This window comes from Chelonoidis abingdonii, chromosome 5, assembly GCF_003597395.2.
Source record: "Chelonoidis abingdonii isolate Lonesome George chromosome 5, CheloAbing_2.0, whole genome shotgun sequence".
In the NCBI taxonomy this organism is placed as follows: domain Eukaryota; kingdom Metazoa; phylum Chordata; order Testudines; family Testudinidae; genus Chelonoidis; species Chelonoidis abingdonii.
Window position 1 is genome coordinate 40,783,299 of NC_133773.1, and position 24,127 is coordinate 40,807,425.

Genomic DNA, 24,127 nt, shown 5'->3' on the forward strand with positions numbered 1-24,127 from the left:
TGCCAGGGGCTGGATGCATTTTTGGTTCCCTTCTGGAGCAAGGTAAGGATTCTTCCCCCCTTCCCTTGAATAATGAGGTTCCAAGGGAATGTCAGGACAGCCTAATGTAAACTTTTTAAATAGATCCATTTAGCCCAGTTTCTTTAAGATTTAGTGCATCTGGTCAAGTCTTATTAATCTCTCCTCATACGGCAGCCATTCCATGGTAAGGGGTATGGAATGACTACCGTATGAGGAGAGATTGTTAAGACTGGGACTTTTCAGCTTGGAAAAGAGATGACTAAGGGGGGATATGATAGAGGTCTATAAAATCATGACTGGTGTGGAGAAAGTAAATAAGGAAGTGTTTACGCCTACTAACACAAGAATTCGGGGTCACCAAATGAAATTAATAGGCAGCAGGTTTTAAAAAAAAGGAAGTATTTTTTCACACAATGCACAGTCAACAAGTGGAACTCCTTGCCAGAGGATGTTGTAAAGGCCAAGACTATAACAGGGTTCAAAAAAGAACTAGGTACATTCATGGAGGATACAGCCATGAATGGCTGTTAGCCAGGATGGACAGGGATGGTCTCCCTAGCCTCTGTTCACCAGAAACTGAGAATGAGCGACAGGGGTTGGATCACTTGATGATTATCTGTTCTGTTCATTCTCTCTGGGGCACCTGGCACTGGCCCCTCTCCGAAGCCAGGATACTGGGCTAGAAGGACCTTTGGTCTGACCCAATATGGCTGTTCTTACATATGTAAGGGACTGTGTGGGCAAGGGCTGTTCTATGTTATATCCTAGACTTTTTTTTTTCCAGCTATGGACAGGTACATCAGGAGGTAAAAACAAGAGCTCCTTAGCATTCAGATTTATGCCACTTCAATCACCTGGGACCTTACTAAATGGGCTGTCTGTCCTTATTTCGTACAGTGGGTATGCAGAGGCCTCTTAAAATCTTATTTTTGACTTCAGCTGTCTTGGGTTGCCGATCTGACCATTAACTACAGTCTTTTTAGGGGTGGGGTTTTGTTCACCCCAGCAGTCTGTCCCAGCTCAACACTGCTTTGCTTTCTTCTTCCACTTTGCCTGAGATAACTGTATAGACCGGGACTAAGTTTAAAATAATTTACATATGCTGCTTTTATGAACACTAACTTGTGGCACAGACAAGTTTAGCTACAGCATGTTTGTGTCCTTCTTTGGACTTAAACCTGCAGGATGCTGAGCAATCAGCCACATGCTTAACCTGAAGTACATGAACAGTCCCATTGACTTCAGTGGAATTATGCATGTGATTAAGTGCTTTGCTGGATCAGGGCCAGAGCACTGAATATCTTGCCAGTTCAAGTCCTGTGTCCGCATCACATCCTTGTTCTTTTACTGAGCAGGATAGTGCTGAGAGGTGTATTACTGGTCCAATGAGAGCCTTGCCCTATTTTGAAATATATTAGGATTTTATGAGACTTATTGTGAAACGTTGCTTCCATATGGAGAGAGTATAATCTCATGTCTCCTACGCTGGTAACAGTCCCTGTCTTCGGCCACCACACATGCCCTTTCTCCTCCTTCCCAGCTTCTCTTCAAGCAATCCCACTTCCCTCTTCTATTTATAATCCCACACCTTTCCTTCTATGAACTATTAACCAGTCTTGTTTTGTTTAGATTCAAAACTTATTTGGGGATCAGAACATGCCTTACTCTACTTGTAAAGGGGTATGTAGACTTAGTGCTGTGTAAATTATTTTAAACTTAGTCCCGGTCTATACAGTTTTTATATCAATATTAAATGTGTGGTGGTTTTATTTATTTATTTTTACTGATATAGTTATGTATCCACCATAGAGGTTGTAGTGGTAAAAAGATACATTGGTATATCTCTTTATTCCCCTTCCCCTGTGAAAATAAACTATACAGATATAAGCACTTTTAAATCAATACAACTGTGTCCGCCCTAGGGGGTATTGTGCTACTTTACTTATACTGGTGCAGTTAAAGCAGTACAACTTCTGTCTATAGACAAGAGCTGAGAGGTGACTGAGGACTGATCTACACTACACAGTTAGGTTGACGTAAGGCAGCTTATAGCAACCTAATTGTCAGTTTCTACAGTACAGCCTTGCTCCTGCCAATGTAAGTGCCTTACTACTAGACCTCCACAAGAGGCGTAGGGCTTATGTCAGTGTAGTTAAGATGACACTGTGTCGGTGTAGACACTGCACTACTTGGGCTGTTGGCTGTCTTGTCAATTTCATGGCAGGAGCTGTGAGATTGACAAGAAAGCCTAGCACCTAGAGGCCAGCTGCCCCCCCACTTTCCTGAACAGCAGGGCAGCTGGATCCTGCTTCTGGCTGGGAGCAGGGAGGAGACACCCAGGCAGCTTCCCTCCCCCTCACTCTCTTGCTCCCAGCTGGGAAACTTGGCTGTCTTGTCAATTTCATGACTCTGTCCTGAAGCTGTGAAACTGACAAGGCTCCATGGCTCCTGGCAGGGATCAGGCAGGGGTAGCCTGCTGGGAGCCTGTGGGGAGCTCCTGGCAGAGAGCTGCCAATGGACCCAAGACATAGGGCTGTCAGTTCCCCACACTGTCCCTATTAGGTGAGTGGAAGTGCTCCTAGTGAGGATGCACACCGCTGATTCAAGGACAGCTTGTGGACATGCACCACTGCAGCAATTACTGTGGTGGTTGTAAATTGACCTACTATAGGTTGACTTATGTTTCTAGTATAGACATGCCCTATATAAGTGCTGTTCAAAAAAGTGGAATTAATAACTGGAGCATGTAATGCAATGACATGTAAACACATCCCCTCCCCCCCTTAAAGATCTCTTCCTATTTAAAATGTATTTCTGCTTGTCTTGTCTTTTCTATTTTGCTCTGTCAAATCTTAAGTCATTCTTAGATGAAGATTTCTGTTCTCTCTGCCAGAACCCAGCTCCCACACAGAAAAGAGACTCTTATGGGCAAAAAAGTTTGTGCACATAAATCAGAAAAATGCTGAATCCAATTCTGCTTCTCTTGAACTCGCATGCAAACCTCCCATTGTCTTGCAATAAGAGAAGCAGGCCATGGCTACAGCTACATTTGCCTATACAAATATTTTATTTTACAAATGATTGTTGCACAAGTGCAAACAAGTATGGCCATATAGCCCCTAATGTCAAGTAAAAAGCTCTAGAGTTTGCTTTTATTAGACAATAATTGAGGCTCCTTCATGCATGAACTGAAGACTATTGGCCTTGTAGCTGCTGTTATGGTGGTGATGGTGGCAGGCCAGACAGATACACCCAGGTTTCACTGAACTGCCATTTCAGACTAATTCACGGAAGCCAGTGGTTTTATCTGTATAAAACCTAAACAATTTATGTAATAGCCATCTGAAATATCCTTGGTGCAAATGAGCTCCCAATATTGAATTTTTTAAAAAAAAATCAAGATTTGACTTCAGGAAAACGTTAAGGTTTGTCTAAATAAGTAGCTAGTGTACTGAAAGCAATTGCATGGAACTTGTCAGTTTATTAGATTAGAATAGACTAGGCTACATGCTTTTTTGTTTCATAAATAGAGAAGTGTTTGAATGAAATAGCCTCTGTACAGCTTTCTAGTAGCTGTCATTAAAGTAAAACAAACCAAATGTCTTGTCTAGAGAGCAGTTCTGTATAAAGTAATAAAACCTATAATTGAAACATGATTCTTGAAATGGTAAGGCAGCTAAGGAAACTGTTTCTTTTTTTAATCTTGTGAGCTTTGCATTAGGCAGTAACACCACATGGTGGAATAGAAGTGAAACTTCAGTTACACTTTTCAGTTGTCCTCACTTTTACAGACAACATTGGTGCATTAAGTGGCACCAAATGGTCAAAATAAGATTGGGAGCACATTATGCTAGATGCTGCAAACAGCTCCTGTGTCAAAGTTTATTCAGTCTTCATAGACAAAACAAAAGGTAGGAAGGGCTGAGGCAAAGGTGTGGTGACTTTCACACAACAAAGCGAGTATTAGAACAATGTTACTGTTCTGTTCCACATGTGTGATACTGATATTGTATATGCACAGCATGAGGATTTACTACCTTAGTCTAGTTACAGGGACTATACATGAAGGTTACATTTCAAAGCTGCCTCTCTCTCAGCCTTTTTGCAGAGACAAATCATCCCTGATGATACTATATGAAGATCTGAGCTCATTTAACAGTACGTGTTAGTGAATTTAGTCTAGGCTCCTATCCATCAGCCGTTGGTTGACTAGTTATAGCTAAAACTGGAACCCACGGAACTTGACTCTATTTCTGTGGCTAAGGATAAATACTTTTGGGGGACGTGGGGTTATCAGTCTTAACATAGGACAGAGGGATTCTCAATCATCCTAAAAGATAGGCTTGTACTCTTTTATGTAAAAAAAAACTAAACAAATTTGTTGATCTTCTTTAAACTCAGGTCTTGTTCGGTCTGAAATACTCTATGGGGACTACAGAACTAGTGAAATGTTTAAGAGAATGAAAGCTAAGCAAATGAGATGGGAAGAAGGTAATCAATGTTTACATTTGTTAGCTCCAGTTTTTAAATTAAATAGATGTTCTCTGTCTGTACACAGCATCTAATGGCCACTTTGGATAAAGGACTCATTCAGTATCCCAGCATCTTCAGTTAAAGTGAGATCTCACAATACACTGAAGCTGTCCGGCGGCAAAGTCTGGAAAGACTAGACTTGATATGTCCAAGGTAAGTGTGTGGGTTCTTCCCCTCTCGCTTTAAAATATCTTCAGGCTGCTTTTATACAAAGCAATTTTTAAAAAAGTCTACAACACTAACTTCAAAAAATCCTTGTGGGTCCTCTTTGATAGAGAACTGTGGCCCAGCTCCCCTATCCTGCCTGATCACATAGTATGCCTGAGCTACCTACAGCAGTTTTAGTAGGAGAAAGAACATGAGGAAAATAATGCATTTTTAGGTGCCTTATCAGCTAAGAATAAGGAGACAAAGCAGTCCACCATCAAGTGGTCTGCAACTGCCTATGTTAATATACTATATTGTGAATTCATGGCAGAGCTGAGGGACTTGTTCACCATTCTGTGTGATGGTGACTTCAGTAAAATGAACTTTTTTACAAGCAAGGTGGTATTTGAAGATGCTACTTCTAATACAATGTGACTGATCTGTTCCACATGTTATTGATATTGTGTATGCACAGAGTCTGGATTTACCACCTCAGACTAGTTAGAGACTATAAATAACTTTCTCTATTTATAAAGTGCTCTTTCATCTCAATGTTGCACCCCCCCTCCCCCTCTCTCTCTCTCTCTCAAGGCCTTTTAGCAGACAGGCCATCCCTAATGATATTATATGACCATCTTAGCCCTTTTGACAGTAATTTTTTCTTCCTCTGTCTGCGGACAGCCTGAAATCATGGACCTAAGGAGTGAACCAGCATAGTCTATGTAAGTATATGGCTCTTGTTGCTGTAGTGTCTTAACACATCTGCTGAAATGGGAAAGATTTTTATTCACTTGACAGAGTAGGGAAACTTGAAGTGTGATAGACTTCTCTGTAACCTGTGTCACTTACTCTGTTGCTGAACCAGGAATTGAACCCAGGTCTTCTGACTTTCTCCAATGCTATAGCCACTAAACTGTGCCTGCTACATCCTTTATAGTGGCAAATTCATCTTAATGGATATTAACCCAAATATGAAGCCAACAATTTAAATGTCTGTATTAACTTTCACTGAGCTTTTGCAGAAACATACCACAGTCAAACTGCTGCTCTCCTGGGTTCCCAGCTGCCAGATTCTCCAGCTTCCCTACCCTGAAAACCTTGATGTACGTATGTTAACAGTTTGGCATACTGAAGATGATGTAACACTTAAATTTAGTACCAAAAGAGAAGCAGTACTGTTGATTGTATTTTTTTTTAAGAACTCCCTGAAGTTCCCACAAGACTTCCAGTGTGCTGCAGAAGACTGCCCCAGAATCCAGAGACTTAGATCCAGCTTGCTGCCGCATACACAATGGGTGCTTTTGTTTACTTACATGCAAAATTCACGTACTTGCAGTGGGTCTCCTTGTTATGACAAAAAGAATCTGCTACACTTTGGTGTTGACTAGAAATAAAGTTCAAATTCTGCCTAGTGTAAGCATTCGCAGAGTCAGGAAACTACTACTGCCAGAGTATTTGAGAAGGCAGTAAAATCCTGAAGTGAAATAAGTGTGTATCAGGAAAACCCCTAACATTTGGAACTATTTATTAGAACCAAAAATTTATCTGTCTTTACTGACTTTAATGGGAACAGTATTAGACTATGGCTTGAGTGCCTTTGCAATTTCTGCAATGCAGTATAAATACCTAGACAGTGCTATACAGCAACATGAATGGAGGCTGCCAGCAGCTGACAGTAACTTTCAGTCACTGCTTCCCTAGAACTAGACTGAAACTGGTACCAGAGATGAAAGACTCATCACAACCAAATTTCCAGAGGTATCTTTACAAACCTTTTCCATACTTGAAACTAATAACCAGTGACAGTGAGCCTAGTTTAGTTCCATCTCTCATCAGACCTAAAGTCCAGTTCAGGTACTGGCATACAAAAACTTCCACAGCTCCAGTCCCTTGTATTGTCAATAGCTGTATTAGTTATTACAGTGGTAACTGTATGAGACAGTTTGCACACTACCAGTGGAACAAAGCCCCTTGTGTGTTCTGCCCAAATCCTTAACTGAGCATATGACAAAGAATGAACATTAACACATCATAGTAATGATATTTAATAAACATTTGTTTATATTTTTTAAAAAGTTGCTGGTGTAATTCATAATGTACACTGAATTGGAATGGCTACAAATTCCCATCTGTCTCTGAAGAAATATCAGATTTAGCTCCCAGTTGATTTTAGTCTAGGAGGGTTCTTTTGTAGTACTTGATCAAGGGAGCTTTCAATTCTTTGCAACCACTTTAAACAACAACATTACATGATTTTCTAATTCACTTGACATGCTAAACATTTCTTAAAAAGCATATAATTTTTTGCAGGTTTCTGAAGTTTTTCCTCTACACTTTGAGGACTGGTTGCTTTCCTTTTACAGTGTTTGGGAAGAGTTCCAAAATTCTCCTAAATTGTCAGGAGAAGGTCTGCAGGTGAGATTTATCATCATGTTCTCATCCTGTGTGAATGCATTAACAGTTTGATATGAAGAAACTATCTAATCAACAGAACACTTAAAGTGAACTGCCTTTTCATTTTCCAAATGCTGCCCTTAATATCAATCAGCGATCTAGCTTTTTCAAAGCAATAACTGTCTTAATATATTTGAGTTGATGGTCACAGAAATACACAACTACTATGTAAATAAATAATGTTGCTTCCAGCATCATATGTGACCTTTGGTTAAAACAAGTGCCAACAGTCCTTGGACTTTCAAAAAGACAAATATTCAAACCACAGTTGTATTTCAAATTTTTGTTAAGTTAAGTTAAAAGTTATGAATATTCCAGGTGGTGAATAAGGATTGTAATATTCAAATTATACTGAATTTGATTTCTGATTAATATAGTTAAGGTTTCAGAATTAAACTTTTTTTTATAGGAAGTAGACCAAATTTACTATTGTATTGAAGAGACACTAATAAATATAAAGCAAGTCATTTACTAATGAAAAGACTGACAGTAGCAGCTAAATGTACCTGCCAAATCCAGGGTAATTTTTGTTGCACTTATTACTGCTCTTCCCTTCTTTCACTGTAGTTTCTATGGGCCAAGTTCTGTCACCTATATCTCCTGAGCATGATGGAAGGGACCAGTTGTAGATAGACTTCTGTATCCTTGATTATCCACACATGGATGTAAGTCAATGGAGGCAGACCATTTGCACTCTGCCTCACATACAGAGCGAGTTCATCTACCAAGATTTCAGTAGTGACCCCGTGTAATTTCTGAAGCCTCACCCCAATCATGTGCAAAGTTAGCCTAGCTCACCATTACTATTGCACTCCCATGGTAAACATTTTAGTGAAGTGTCTTAAAAGAGGGCTGCAGTCTTGCATATAGGCTGTTCGGGATCAGAACTAGCATGTGTACATATGCTTATAGCTCTGCAGCTGGTTAAACAGAAGTAGCTCAGTGTGTAATACTTTTCTTTAACAGTGCCATGATGTGTGAGATAGGGATGAATGCATTTCATCATGGGTGCTTTTCTGGAGATGGACCAGCTGCCTGAACAACATGCTTCTTTGTGGTACACGGTGAGCCAAAATTAGCCCTAGATAGTTTGCCTCTGCAGCAGTAAATATTTGCTTTTGTCAGGGAATTACTTTACTGTATGCTTCATTGGGTACAAGTAGATTTACACCAGGGACCATATAATGATTCTAACTGCTCAACACAACCGGAACAGGCCCCCACGGAAGCCCACTTGAACAATGTTATTGCAAACTGGATATTTAATGGAGTTGAAAAAACTAGTTTTACACATTGTGATGTTTAATCCTCAGTTATAGTATACTTTACATGAATAGATTAGATAATTGAGGACATTGGAATGTTCTGTGAATTATATTTAGGAAATGCAACCCCTATGCTTTCATCTGTCAATTAGAAACAGGCACTCTTTAAAGCCCCTCTCAAAAGATTTATACCTGAGTGCAGAATTTCCTACATAAACTAGATACTCTGAAAGTGAGCACTAATCTGTGAAGTTAGAAACTGTACACAAATAGCATAGGAAAAGCTTAGTTAAACACTACATGGAGTTAGTCACCAAATGGAAGGAATATCTGATGAAATATATGTCAAGCTTCCTTTTAGCTGAGCAACTGACAGATCTCTTTATGGACACAGCATAGGAAATCAACATAAGAAGCTCCTCCATAAAGACCTTTGTCTTCCACCAGGTATTGTCGGAAAAGCATTTCTGCTTGTTCACGTTGCTTTGCTATTAGCAGCTGGAATGAGAAATACTGATTATTCAAGATACAGCAATGGTTGGTTGATACTGTATTTTCAGAGAAATAGTTTTGTGCTTTATACACACATTGCTGAAGTGAAGTAATATACTTAGCAGTGCTCAGCATGGAGATCCAGTGAGGGCAGCACCAGCACATCTGTACACTGGGAAGTCAGACTGCCATGTGCAGCCCATACTGCTATTTTAAGTTAGCATGGGTATGTCAACATGAGCGTCAGTGTAGACACAGTTTGGATGTAACTAACAAAGAACCTTCATGGTGACTGAGGATGACTGTACTGCAGACTCTAGGTGTGTAAATATTTTGGAACAGCTTAAGCCCTTGTCTTTGAAAATCTTGCCCTAAATATGGGCTTGCTTTTGAATTGAACATAGACGCTGCTTAATCAACCACCACCCTGATTTAATTTCTGTAAGTGAACTGTGCTATGTACCTTGAAGATTTTACTACTTTATGGTGGCATTTTCATAAGTGTCCAGTATTTGCCTTACTCTGCTCCTATTTAAATCAATAGTAAAACTGCCAGGGACTTCTGTGGAAGCAGAGTTAAGCCTGGTCTTTGGGAGATAGCTACAATCAAGACCGGCTTTATGAATGGCCGGAGGTCAACTCCCAGTCTTCTGCAGAACCCCCCACGGAGTGAGTAAAAAGGGGCGGAGCCCTATTCAGGGGAATCAGTTTAAAGCCAGCCCTGGCTTGGCCTTTCCACTGATAGAGCCTGCTGAAGTCAAAAGCCCATGCAGCAATAAAGGTTTCTGAACAGGGGTCCCTTTGTTACAGGTTAAGTTTTCAATCAAAGCCAGCATTGCACAAATATTGTTTATGGACAAGAGGAATCTGACTTGATGAGTTTCTTGGAAAAACTACTTTGTTTTCTCTCCTACCTTCATGGAGTACGGTCTGTTGCTCTGGATGTAATCCATTATTGATCTGAGCTTCTTAGAATAGGGATTGTCCACTTCAGGGAGTAGTGTCTAACAACAGAATTAAGAAGTGATTAAATGGCTATACACATCTATCATTAGTAACTAAACATTAAGAGGGCTGTGTATATTTTGTATAGGAGAGACTTTCCAAGACCCCACAAAATGATACTGGCAGATTGTGAAAGGTGTAACCAGTTCCCATTTCAAACAGGAAGACATGCCAGTAGCCAGAGATAAACAGATGAATAACTGTATGCCTGCAATGAAATAATCAGTTTTCCAATGGGAAAACCAACTGGTGTCCATATGACAACACAATACAAAGCAACTGAACTAGAACCTTAATCACTGATTTGGTTAGAAATCAATTTCATCAAATGTTTTTGCTAATTTTCAGCCCTTTGTTTGTATACTGTCCAGTGGCTGCTATTTGCGTTGTATTGCTGGTCACCTAAATCACATAGTATTTTCTCTGTACCCTCAGTGGGTGACCAGCACAGAAAGAGAGAATCTTGAACTACCTGTCAGAGGGGTAGCTGCGTTAGTCTAAAAGGTGCCACAGGACTCTTTGCTGCTTAAATTACCTACATTCTTCTTACAATCCAAACTTGTGGCCTCAGTTGTGTAACATTCTGTTTGGAAATTAATTTCTAAACCAATAAGACTTCCCACTTACACAGAAATCAAGTTTTGTCAGTCCAGTCTCACATCTCGCCCACAATATACTCACAATCTCTGTGCTGATATGTGCAAAGGACGGCACATTAAAGATCCCTTGAATAAGCTCTGGTGGGGCACTGACTCCCAGCCACAACATCATATTTAGCCCATTTGCCAAGAAGAAGACCCCGCCTTCAGACAGACGTTCCTCTGAGCAACGGACAGCAGTGGGGAACGCATCGCTCTTTACATCTATAGTGTGCTGCAGGACAAGGGGAAAAAAGAGTAGTGAATTCAGTTAGCCTTTTAGTAAATTTAGCTACACTAAATTTATAAATGTCATAAGGAAGCTTCAGGGTCTATTGCTAAATGGGGAGTTACAGTCTGAAAAAGTAACTATGTAAAAAGGGCATTTGGGGGTCATTTATTGCATCTCAATTACTCCTTTCCAAATTTGCTCAATTCATAAGTTTTTGAAGTCAGGCTGTGTTCTTTTTAACTCACACATCACCTCCCTAAGATTCTGGATGCCAAAGGATTTGCTAAATTTTACCTGTACTACATTGATGCACATCAGTGTGACTGTCTAATCAGACACAACTGGGTTGCATAGTTATGATTGGAATTTAGTTAACAATCCTGTGAATGATTTGAGTGTGTGAGCTGGGTACTTTTCTTGCTTGCATAGTTGTAATGCCTCTGCAGAGCTGACAGGGATAAAAACTTATTGTTGTCACCTTTTTTAATACAGAGTAGAGCTGCCCTTTACATAAACATAATCAGTCAATTTCAGCTTAGAAGCTGTACTACCTACCACCTGCCTATTCTTACGGCTTTGAAATGCATCTTTAAAAAGAGATCTTCGCCTCTTGCTGTTTGAAGGACACAATAGGGGGACACTGACTACACAAAGTGCTTTCAGATTCGCAAAGTGAAAAGAGAGAAAAAACTTCTTATAAATTGTTACTATAGTTACTTTCTATTAAGCCACCCTTAATAATAATTATTTCTGAAAGATAACCTGTGCATAAGTGGAATGATAGTCATCTTTCACTACTTCTACTGGAATTTTAAAAAAATCCTGAATTAAAGCTGTTAATCAACCATGTTAGCATCCTTTAATACTGACATTTAGAAGAAATAAATAGCATGAAGGAAACAATCTATCTAAACATTTGGGCCAAAGTGATTGTTTCTATGCATATACAGATAGATAGCACTGAGGACAGTGAGACTGGCGTTTATAGCTATGTAGTTATTTAGTCTGGTCAGTAACTTTCTCATTTTCATCTGACTGACTGAAATTTCAATCTGCTTGATCAGCTGAAGGCAAGGAAGTACCTCTACAACATGGGATCACTCAATATACTGTATAAAGAACCCTCTGCACGTGTGCACATATACACAGTCAGACAATTTAATTCTGCATGTCTGAGCCACTTACACTGAAAAACCTGTAAAAATAGTGTTTCCCCACTAGAAAAGACTCACTTCAAATGTATACTTACAATTGGCAGAAGCTGTGGATAGAAAAACAGCTGGGTGTCAGCAACATCCATAGACATGACCAACTGTCTATGATAAGCTCTTTCATCTGTTGGGATTTCTGGTCTGCCAACTAGCACACAACTTTTTAATAAACAATTAATATAAACTGGTAGCACCTTCATTGCATCGGGAAGGATAAGCTGAAAGACAAAGATCTTGTTATTTAATATACTCAATCTACTATTGGTTTTATAAGCTTCTTTTACATATACTATTTTTTAAGATGTCATTTATGAAATATAATTTTTGTGCTATTCTAGCTGACTCAGGACTATTTGAAGCAGCTGCTTGCAAAGTAGTATTTGGAATCAGTAAATAAGCACTAACAAAATGTAGTAGAAGTTACTTCAGCTCTCTTCCCCCCCTCCTCAAATTTTGAAAGTGAAGGATGTAGAAGAATATTACATTAATCATAAACAGGCCAGAAGGTGAGTGGGTAATATGAGCAGGATGTTATTCTAATATGCAGTTCGTCACAGAATGCAGTATTCCGTGCACTTGTACGAAAATGTGATGCTCAGAATAAAACATCAGCCTGTTGTAAGTCGGTTTAAAACATTTAAAATGCCAGTGTGGTTACAAACACTCTTAATGTACAAATCGGCACACTTACCTAACCTGAATAAATGCTTTAAATAAACCAACAATTATAAATCTTATTACTGAGTGTAATCAGCAGTCACTTAAATTGCTAGGTTCCACCTCAAGGAAGGAAACAAAACTATGTTAATTACGTAACCCTGAGATGAAGAGTCATAGAATACCCAGTTTTAGATGGGGAAACTGAGACACAGACCTATTAAGTGACTTGCCTAAGGTCACCCAGGTCTCAAATCCCCAGTTCTGTGCCTTCTCCACTGGACCACGCTGTAGAGACAGAGATATCCTGAAGCTACTATTATACAGAAAAAGCATTTAAAGCAAACAAGCTGCCTCACATGTCCTGCCTAATCACTACTGATTACATAGTGATTAGTGACTATCACATACTGATCAGGCCTCAGCTGGAGTATTGTGTCCAGTTCTGGGCACCACATTTCAGGAAAGATGTGGACAAACTGGAGAAAGTCCAGAGAAGAGCAACAAAAATGATTAAAGGTCTAGAAAACATGACCTATGAGGGAAGACAGAAAAAAAATGGGTTTTAGTCTGAAAAAGAGAGGACAGAGAGGCCATGATAAGTTTTCAAGTACATAAAAGGTTGCTATGAGGAGGAGGGAGAAGAATTGCTCTTCTTAACCTCTGAGGATAGGACAAGCAGCAATGGGCTTAAATTGCAGCAAGGGCAGTTTAAGTTGGACATTAGGAAAAACTTCCTAACTGTCAGAGTGCTTAAGCACTGGAATAAATTGCCTGGGGAGGTGGTGGAATTGGCATCACTGAGGATTTTTAAGAGCAAGTTGGTCAAACACCTGTCAGGGATGGTCAAGATAATATTTAGTCCTGCCATTAATGCAGGAGACTGGACTAGACCTCTGGACCCTTCCAGTCCTATGGTTCTACTTTGCCTTCAGAGCAGAACACCACAGAGTACTGTGAAAAGCATGACCCTTTTCTTTACAAGTTAAAGTGGCTTGTCACTTAACCTGGATTCAACTCCAGAGTGTGGTTGGTTACTGCACTGGTACTAAAATCTTGCTGGCAACTATAAACAAGCAATATGTCATCAGTGTTTTATTGGTATAAGGTGCTGGGGAAAACCCTTTTTAGACTAGCTGCTCCTTGGCTAGCAACACTGAAGAACTCCCAAGCTAGGGAATGCACTTCTCTTCTCATCTATATATTGCTCTGTGGTTAGCATTACCATTTGCTAAATACATAAGGACATGCTAAGAGAGACAGGCTTTTGAGCTACATAGAGCTGTTCTTCAGGTCTGGGGAAGGTACTTAGTGTGTCACAGCTAAATACGAGGTCAAACATTTAGCACATATTCTAAGGGACCATTCAAGGTGAAGTGGCCTGTTAACACCCCTGTAGTCATAGGACAAAAAGAGGGGTTAGTAGGTTACAGATTGTTGTAATAAGTCATAAATAGCTGATATAATGAGAAATACCATGCACGTTCAGAACTCTTATTTAAAGCCCATCACTTTCAAATGTAACCAATCACTGCCTTTTTACCTTTCTTAAAAAAAAGAACTTCCTATGGAGAATGAAAGGAAATTAAATCTTGCTCTGAAATTTTCATTTGTGGCATCACTGCTTTTGCAATGCTAGTTATTTATCGTAGGTACAAACTCTAATATGGAGCATTTCCCTTGGGCTGGATCTTACCTGGCTTACTGCAGATGGACTGGCACAATTCTTTCTGTAACACGCCAACATACGAGCAGTCTGACTCACCAGGATCTCTCTGATTGTCTTCAAGGGCTGGCTTAGAATGGCTTTGAAAGCTACAATTAAAGAAAAGATCATCCTAAAGTTAATGAGACATAAAAAAAAACAAACTTTGTTTCAGAGACCCATATTTAACCTGCATATAATATTAAAGAAAGTAAACTTATTTCTGCAGCTATATTAAGTCAGTATCTGTTTCAGCTGCCTGTCTTACAAATAATATTCAGCAATATTTAAGAACTTTGTCTAGGTATATTCAAGATACAAACAGCTGTGTCTGCTGCTTAGAAAATATATGGCCCTGAACCTCTTCTCTGTTTTACACTGGTGTAACTCCAGATTTGCACGAATGTAAGTTAGAGGAGAATCATGCTCTGTATGTATATATTTTTTTCTAAAACAAAAATAAGTGGCAGTCCATAAATTTACCTGATTTAGCAAAGAAGTTTATAAGTGCATCAGTTTCACAACTCTTGTAGAGATCTGCTAACTGGGAACTACAGTTTAAGCCAATATTGTGTACGCGGAGTCGTCTTTGCCCACTTATCGAAGTGTAAAGTACAGCACACTGCAATGATAAGAGAAGTTCTAGTTTTCACCACAGATAACTTTATTTTAGTATAAAACAAAAAAAACCCCACCACCAACTGGTCTTCGGCACTTTCAGCATACAACAGCAATAATAGATGCTTTATGCGAGGCTGGACTAGCAACACTCACCAAATGTTAATGAGCTGTACAAGCAATTTCCTCAGCATTCATAATGTAAATACACTCATGTGTAAACCCATCATAGAAGCAACTAATCTTAAAATTTACCTAACATGAGTGATTAAAAAGCTTGCTGCTCTCATGGCGCCACAGACAAATGACATAATTGGAAAACAGCAAGAACTGGCAGCAACTTTGTTTTAGAAAGTCACAAGGTTTTAACTGTTTAAATTTTGAAAAAACTTTATTAAAGAAAACATTTCAGCAAGTAACTGTAAAGGAATACATTCCACAAAATGGGCAGAAGCTATCTGACAACTATTCAACACATCACGTTATTGCTGTCATCACATGATAAAAAAGGGGAGGAAGGAAAAGAATGAGGAAAAGAATAATAAGACAGTCTCAAAAAGTTAAGCTGTTCTCTAACACTTGAGAAATTTTTATCATTCTGATTTACTGCACTGGAATCTGATTCTATTTTGTTTAAATATGATGCTAATATCTAGGAGAACTGATATGGAATAAGAAAGGAACCGAGAACAGGATTTCTTTTTTTGGCAAACACGTTTCCTGCATCATATTAATCAGGATATTGTACCTTGTAATGCTTTTCACAATGCACCAATATGAATGAAATTCTCACCATTTTGTTCTTTAGGGGCCTGATCCAAAGCCCACTAAAGTAAATGGAAAAACTGCATTGACTTCAATGTGCTTGGATCAGACCCTTTATGAACAGTTCCCATTTGAAATGGAGACGTAAAATTAAAGTCTACAAGGAATGTACATCCAATGTCAATATTGTACCATGGCCCTAGGAAATTACTTCATACAAGGCCTGTTATGTTTTATGGAACTGTATTTACCCATGAATTAACTACTGAGTCATACATTACATTTCTAGGAACATGACAAAAGGAAAACTGCAGAAAAACCCAAACCCCATAGTTTAAGTAATCTTGTGGTTTAGCTTTGAAGATCATAAGCGATCACATTTTCTGGGGTTAAAAAGAGAAGTCATGAATAAACAGCTATAATAATTGGTGACAATTTCTTATTGATAAGACTGGGGGATACATCCGTCTAAGGAATGTAACTTATAACAGGCATCGCCAATAAGTTTAAAGGCAGAAAATTCTGAACCCTAATCAGCTTTTAAATCTAAACTTCCAAGAATATTCCCATTGATAGATTATTGGGAACAGATATTAACTTTGGTGTTAAAGCGTAAACAGCGATGGCATCAGCCTTGGCTAGCAGAGCACTCACAACTATTTAATTTCACATGCGTTAGATGTGCATCCATTGGCTCCTGACAGGGATCCCCATCCTCCTCCACTTCCATGAATGCCTGCAGATCCAGGCAGGGAGGAAGTCCTACATCTCCAGAACATGCTTCCCAATTACCCCCAATCTATTGTCCCTTCTGTCATGGGAGGCTCCACAGGGCTCCTCTGAGACTAGGTCAGGCATGGTCTTGCAAAGGGATGGGGTTTAACAGGAGGGCTAGACTACACACAACAAAAAAAACCCTCAACCTACCTTGCAATATAACCCTGAACAACTTCCACCACTGTGCTGTAGGACCACTCTGTGAGCAGGAGAGGGGGCACTATATGCAATTTCTTGGTGAGCAGAGTCCCTGGTAAACATGGTTCCTACCGTAGTTGCGATGCAGGCAGTTGGAAGCTTGGGCAGAAGGTTTCCACGAGGATGCCCAATGCTTGTGGCTAATGGGGGATCCCAGGCACTGGGGAGGTGCTCTGAGCTTCTTCTCTAGGGAAAAAGTAGGACTAAACCCTACCCGTGCCAATGGAGAAATAACAAAGAAACTCAGTTTCTTGAGTGAAGTTGACCCAATGTTTGTGTGTGTTTACAAATAGTTCCTGATTTTTAATAATGTTTCCACATAATTTATTTTAAATCCAGTTTGGGAGATGATACTCTCCTAGTGCAAGTGTCATTTATTTCTGTAAGGGTTTCTTTAAGGGGCTGCACACACTGGCGGATCAAAGAAAGTTTGATATAACGCAGTTTCACCTGTAACGCAGTAAGATTTTTTGGCTCCCGAGGACATCGTTATATCGGGGTGGAGGTGTATTAAAACGAGAAACAAATGTAGTCGTGAGTACAGTGTTGGCACAGTAATGGGTTCATACCCTGAGAGTCACCTTTGGAGTCAAACATGAAATGGATTTCAGAAGTTTCAACTGAGTCCCCATTCATGCCCACTACAACTACTAAGCAAGTTGACATGTTGGGAAGTGTTTGCTAAGAGTCCATGGATGGTGCACTGGCAGAAGTTTATGGGGAACTTAATTCCCTGGCCTCATGTGAGGAAATGATTTGACAGATGGCTGCAAGAACTTTGAGTTTTATGGGCCAGCGAATTATGGTGTTCTGCAACAAGATGCCAGGTGGCTGAGAGTCTGACGGAAAGACACTAGTTCCTAATGGGTGGTCATACTTACATGCAGATGATGGGTACAGCAGTGGTCTAGGACTCAGATGTGGGTTTGCCATAGACTACTTGCATGACCTTAGGCCAATCACTTATGGCCAGATTCTACCTTCTCTACTTAAGGTGTATAGGAATAGCATTACTACTACTTTGTTGTTCATTAAAACATTCCTGTGAACCTTAATTGGCAGCACGTCACTGGCAAGACTGCGCTGAGTTTGTATAAATTATGCCTGGCTCAGTTCATATCCACCCCATGAGGGGGAGGTATTTTATTATTACTGAAAAATCTTGCACATTATTTAATGAATGACACAGATCTAACGTTTGTCACCTGAATTAAGGCTCCACTGTCTTCATTCAGTTTGTCATCATGCTTGAACTCCACTGTTATTGCTTTGTCACAGTCTACTGCTGCCATCTCTACATCTGTGGTGTTATTCATGTAAATGGCACCAAAGAAGTCAGTGGGCCTGAAACCTGGAGGCAGATGATAAATCAAAGTAAATTATTTTTTTTATTTTTTTTTTATTTTTTTTTTTTTTAAAGTGACCCATTTTTTATTGATGTTCAATATGCTTTGCAGGATAAGAGTGGAACTAGAGTGACCTCAATATCTGGGAGGCCCCAGGTACTATGGTAGGCCGCCATTTCTGGTTTCACTGCCAAAAAGAGGCATGGTAACAGAAGACTCTTCTCATCTGGCAGCTGAGCCAGAGTAAAGGAAGGAATGTTGCAGTTGGTGCCCCTCTGAGCACCCGCTCTATTTAAAGCTGGTCCTGGAATACCTACAGTTGTATGTAGAATAGTTGTTTGAAAAAACAAGTTTTCACTACAACAGAGCATTTTACAAAACCTGGGAACAAGTGGGTGCACAACAGTTTGTAGAAGCGGTTTACATAAAAACCTAGCTCCTGAGGTGTGTGTAATATGAGCAGAATCTGTATTTGTATATGCAGATTAATTTCATGCACAAGCAGAACTCTGCATATTCAAATGTAAAGGCATGTACATTTTTTGCAGGTAGACCTCAACCTCTACTTTCTAGCAAAGTGCCCCTGAAGGTGTAAAATAATGAGGCATCATAGAAACAACATGTACAAAATTCCTGATATTCTATGATTCTGTGAAAACAATATGATTTGTTAGTGCTCAACAATTCTCTCCTCCAGGAAACTATGAATATGGTGACATAAAACTGAAACGTGCACTCAAGTTAATTCTCATTCCAAAAGGGTACTGTTACCTGTACTTGTGCGAACCCTCATGATTGCATCAAATCCTGTTCTTTTTTCTAGGTCCTTCCTGAGGTCACCCAGGAATTGGGGACCATCAGAATGTACCTAAAAAGACAAATCAAAACCAAAGCTGACATCCACCACTGGATGGCAGCAAACAGCAAAAAATGCCACAGTCTTTAAAACAAGTTTGTTTTTAAATGGATGTGTATATAAAACAAAATCCTCTTTACTTGTATTTTTTAAACATGAGCCATTTGCAGTGTTCTGCATGTCCCTTTGAACAGAAACGAAGATGTGCAAAAATAATCCAGTTCAACAGTAAACATTCCTACAATCTCGGACATTTAGAATTCCTCTACTCCCAAAAGGGATACCCTAACTCACAGGGTGCATTCCATTGACTACTACACTGGAATTGTAGTAGTGTAGTTGCTGCACTGACATTGCCTGTCTGGAGGATGCATTTTAAGGCCCCAGCCAGGACTGTGTACACTGTGTGTGTTTTTTGCTTGGTTAGCAAGAAAATACACGTGCAGATCAGTTTGGAGCACAGAGATTCTCAAATATGGGTCCCCACACTGGGATGAATTTCACCCTGTAAACTGCTTTACTGGAAAGACGAATCCTGAGCACGCTGGTCTTGTCATGGCTGGGAAACACCCACAACTTTTTGAGTAAATGATTAGATTCTCATTTTTCTCCAAAGGATGTCCATTTCCTTTTGGTCATAAGCATTTCTATCTGTGATGTTCAATGATAATTGCTGTACCTTCTCAGAAGTCAATGAATTCAAATATCTTAATGTATTTAAGTAACACGGTTAATTTTAAGATAGTAACCAGCTCATTTCAGAGACTGAAGATGTTTTCGAAAGTCTTTAAACTTGAGCTAGACTTGTCATTTCCAAGTTTTGCATTCTGTCCACAAGGAGACACACAAGCTCTCCACAGCTTCACTCATTTTTTATGCTAGACTAAACTAGACAAGACATTTCTTTATAATGGAAAGAAAACAGTAAATTCCTAGCAACTAATCTGACAGATAGGGAATTTGTTAGCACTTACCTGAAAATTGTTGTATTTGTAAAGAGTTCCTCCAGTGTACATTGTGACAAGACCCATGGAGGCTACATCCACATACTGGTTTGGGAAGAGGAACAGATCCACACAGCAGCCATGAGCCACACAATCTCTGGCCAGGGACTCATAAATATTCATCTGTGGCTGGAAAAGTATCTGCAGAGAATGGAAAAAAAAAGTCATGGTAGTTTCTCTTTGGACATCGTCTAAGATACTGTTGATACGTCAAAATTCAACCAGCTACTTGGAAAAATTAAAAATGACACAGCTAATACAATTAAACCAGTGGCTTTCAAGCAGTTAAAGTCAGTGGCAGCTGCATGCATGTAGCAGAGCAGAATTTGGTCCTTGATTTTTAGCTAAGTGTAGGCCTTGCTCACAAATGGAATGAGAGAAGGATGATCCATACTAACCAGCGCTGGGGCATTTTTGCAACAGTATCTGGTGCCACAACCAAAACTTGTGTGGAGGCCAGGGTTTGTTGGAAGGTATGGAAGTGTGAGAGAGTTGGATGGGATGTGAATGGAAAGGATACGCAATTGGGTGTAGGTGCATATATCACTGTGAAAGGGAAGCATGACTATGGTCTGGTCATAGGAGGGTGCAAGACGCAGGTAAGGTGTCCGAGTTCCAACTTCATTCCTCCGCTTCTTGATGTCCTCTTTTTGGGGCCAAGACGACTGAAATGATGCTCCTTCCTTGCCTGTCTCAGATGAAAAAATGAACTCTGGGCCTAATACTGAACACATTCCTTTTGTGTTGCCTGGAAGCCTGGTACACAATGGAGGGTGGAAACCTTTGAATCCCAGAGCCTACCAAATTGTGGAAGCTGAGACTTGTGGTGCCTCAGATCCCAGTGCGCACGCAGCCATTTAGAAAGGAGGTGTCACGCAGGGGCCCAGGACAAGTACAGACAGCACTGAAGTTCAATTTTTAAGGTGGAGAACTAGGCCAGGGATTCTAAAACTTATGCCAATCACTATCTGGTGTGGCAAATTGCCGGTATTGTTCTTGGGGCCCCGCGCTCTCTCTTCTCTGGGGTAGGTTCAGGGCGATATTGCTTGCCCCTGAACCAGTTCTTAATCACTCCCCTAGTGTCCTTGGAGGAGGGGAGTGGAGAGGGAGGGACCTGGGCCCGCCCTCGTACTGCTCAGTTCACAACCAGGGGCCCTGGGTGTGTGAACCACTTTGACTAGCGGTTTCTTCCCTGGGTTACTTTCCTCTCCAATACCGTCAGCTTGTGAAGGCTTCTCACCTCTCTTCTTATACAAGCCCTGGTGCCCTTACCTAGGGTTTCTGTTGGGCTTCCCAAATCCACCGCAGGCACTCCTCCAAACCTTCTATTTCTCTCTGGACAATACTCTTCTCATCTGCACTCTGCTCCAATCCAACCTTCTCCTTCAACTACCCACCCCCTGTCTCGCCTGAAGCAGGGGTCTTATTACCATGGAGTCGTGCCTAGAGTCAGGTGCCTAGAGGCTGGAGTCAGGTGCTCTAAGTGGCCACAGCTGTTCTAGTTAATCTAAAGCAAACCTTCCTCCCTTGGCAGGGAATAAGGCCCCCTGCTAACACTCTTGGGCTGCCCTCTGGCCATGCTGTATCACACTGGTCATGTTTGCTCTAGAAACAGCCTCAGAATGCTGTGATTCCTCATGATAAGTTTTTAAAGAATGAAAGCACTGAGCTAACAGTAACCAAAATTCCTTGTTAAGTGAATGACTTTTTTACTTGTGTGGGCTTCATTTATGGTGGAGAGGGGTGATTTAGGGCAGTATCACTTTGTTGTTGACTTAGGATTGACATTAATGTGTGTTAACTAGATAGTGCTCATGCACCAGGATGATGGGAACATAATAAATTTTATAAAAGTAAGTAATTAATATGCAGCTATTGAAAATTACTCCAGTCTTTGAAGAAACCTAACAACAAAAGTCAGTGCAATTTTCTTCTCAATTCATTGTAAGCTCTAAATAAAAAATACCTTCTCTTTATCTGTATTGATCAGTTTTTTGTCATCTCTGTTTTTCAGCTTCCCTGGTGCTTCAGCAGTCGGCAATGAAGAATGGAAGATAAACAACTTTCCAGCACATTCTGCTGCCTGTCACAAAGACACCGTAATAACCTTTTATTCTGCTGCTGGTATAAACAAATGAACCTAATTTTCAAGCATTTGTGTAAACAAAAGTGTAAACTTTTCCTAAATCCTCGTAAGCTAAATTGTCCATTTGTTTCAAGACTGAACTCATCATGGCATCGAAATCCCAAAAGAAAGTCACTGGGAATTTAATATCCATAAATAGCTTAATCTAACATAGATATGTCTGGTCATATGTGGTGTTACAGTAATTTCTACATAGGAATCTAGTCTTGATGGACAAAATTAACAATAGATATACCAGACTGCTGTCAATTTAAATTTTTTTAATGCCCATGCAATATAAATGTTAAATAACGATGCAATAAAAGATAGACAGTGAGTTCTGTAGTTCTTATGCACAAGAAGTGAGTCCCACTGCAGTCAGAGTTGTGTGTGAACAAGGACAGAAGAAGCTGGCCCCCTCTCAATTCTTTTTTCTCCTCTTGAATAATATCAATTAAAAAGTTATGCATATGTATCTGGAGGTTTTTAAATAATTAACTTCAAATGTAAATCATATGTTGCAGGGAATGAGAGTTTTTTTTTTCTTCTTAGATCACTGGGGGTATATGAACACACAGGCTGAAGTCAAGGAATCTTTAAAGGGTGTGAAGACAATAGACTAACTTTGCTCATGGGATACCTTCATATATGAGCAAAACTTAAGAGTTAGGCTAAAAGAAGGGTTCCTATGGTGTTTCAGACTTTTAAAGATTCTTTGTATTCATCCTGTACATTTATATACCTTGTTAGCCAGAAAAAATCTTGTGCTGCCCAGGCATCACACAAAGCTATCACCCTGAAGTCTCAGCAGAGAATCCAAAGACTGAATGGACGCTGAAATTGGAAAAACACAACAACAACAACAAGAACAAAAAACCCCACAAACCTTTTTAGGTGGTCCTTCTAACTCAGGCCAGATGCACATAGGTTATAGGGAAGTCAATATGGGCTTCTGTGTACATTGGGCCAGATCCTTGGCTGGTGAAAGTTAGCAAAGCTACGCTGACTTCAGTGGAGCTATGCTGATTTATACCAGCTGAGGATCTGGCCCTCTTTCACTAAGTCCATTAATTCAACATCTAGCATAGGTGGTAAATTTTAAGAAAATGACCTCATACCACACTGAGGAATTTAGGAGTCTTCTATATTCTTCAACTAAATCACCACCACCACCATTAATCTTCTGCCAAAATTTTACCTATGCTTCCATCTCACCTGTTTCTGAAGACAGTCAGTGTGATCATTTTAATAATTGCTAACAGCTGGCAAGACAGCAGCAGTTAGATTCTAACAGGAATGTTCTGCACTGAAGTGAACAGAATGTGAAAAAAGTGTGGGATGTTACAGATACAGGAACACACAGAAAAAATCTTCTTGGCTAATAGGATGACTTGCAGAATAAATGTACACAAGAAGTTTCCAGATGGGTCCAGACTGATCTTGTTATCAAGTGAATTCATTACTAGGTGTCTAATTTTCTTGTGCCTGTACCTAGTTTATATTTGTTTATTTCTTTCACTTGTGACAGATGTATATTCCATTTGGCATTTTTCTAATTTTTTATACATAAATGCATAATATTTTTAAAAGTTTTTTTGGTAAAAGTCCTAAAATATTTAATTCAATGCACATGAGCCACTTTTTTTTTTTGTTTAATTTAATTTAAGAATAAGAATAAGAATGAATGAATTCTTGAGGGAAATGCCTGGCATCAAAAATTACACTTCTTGATGGAAAAGTCAAAACTACCAGTATCTATCTACACATGTATTTAAAAAGTTTATTCCTATAACTAAGGAATGAAGTAAATGCAATTCTATTCAATTTTTTTTAAGCTTAAAATTTTAACAAAATTTGGTATTTGTCAACAGCTCCAGATTGCCAACCTTGCCGACTCATGTCCTCAATTCCAGAACAGCAGCTGCAGCAACAGTACAAGTATCCCAACCCTGCTCTAATTTAATTGACATTTCTATCCAGAAGTAATAAATCCACATTTATTTAATCCTTCATCTTTCTACTGAGACTGCCCACTGGAGTGGAAACCAAAATGATAATGGCCCTTTTTGTGATTTGTT

The 24,127-nt window shown here is 39.7% G+C and overlaps 1 protein-coding gene and 2 long non-coding RNA genes across 7 annotated transcripts in view; 2 read left to right on the top strand and 1 right to left on the bottom strand.

Annotated features, from left to right (window-relative positions):
• Positions 1–1,791: 1,791 nt before the first annotated feature.
• Positions 1,792–8,206, top strand: LOC116814736 (uncharacterized). Of its 4 annotated transcripts, XR_012655941.1 has the most exons (4): positions 1,792–2,057; positions 4,580–5,804; positions 7,012–7,820; positions 8,122–8,206. It is a non-coding gene; the product is annotated as an uncharacterized LOC116814736 (long non-coding RNA). The 4 variants fall into 4 exon arrangements; XR_012655938.1 differs by lacking the exon at positions 1,792–2,057 and having other exon boundaries at positions 4,132–5,804; XR_012655939.1 differs by lacking the exon at positions 1,792–2,057 and having other exon boundaries at positions 4,132–5,423.
• Positions 6,733–24,127, bottom strand: part of SEC24D (SEC24 homolog D, COPII coat complex component) — a 100,782-nt gene continuing 83,387 nt past the window's right edge. Inside the window, exons 14-23 of one of the 2 annotated variants that reach the window (XM_032762556.2) lie at positions 21,891–22,007; positions 19,895–20,065; positions 18,836–18,932; positions 17,924–18,069; positions 14,844–14,982; positions 14,352–14,470; positions 12,037–12,216; positions 10,599–10,790; positions 9,827–9,916; positions 6,733–8,918 (exon numbers count right to left, since the gene is read on the bottom strand). In XM_032762556.2, the coding sequence (XP_032618447.1) occupies positions 8,778–8,918; positions 9,827–9,916; positions 10,599–10,790; positions 12,037–12,216; positions 14,352–14,470; positions 14,844–14,982; positions 17,924–18,069; positions 18,836–18,932; positions 19,895–20,065; positions 21,891–22,007 (1,392 nt within the window). In that variant the 3' untranslated portion in view covers positions 6,733–8,777. The remainder of the gene's footprint in view (positions 8,919–9,826; positions 9,917–10,598; positions 10,791–12,036; positions 12,217–14,351; positions 14,471–14,843; positions 14,983–17,923; positions 18,070–18,835; positions 18,933–19,894; positions 20,066–21,890; positions 22,008–24,127) is intronic. The other variant, XM_075066253.1, reaches the window with a different exon arrangement.
• LOC116814737 (uncharacterized) lies at positions 8,828–22,383 on the top strand. Its single transcript, XR_004371333.2, has 3 exons — positions 8,828–8,957; positions 9,457–9,581; positions 21,939–22,383. It is a non-coding gene; the product is annotated as an uncharacterized LOC116814737 (long non-coding RNA).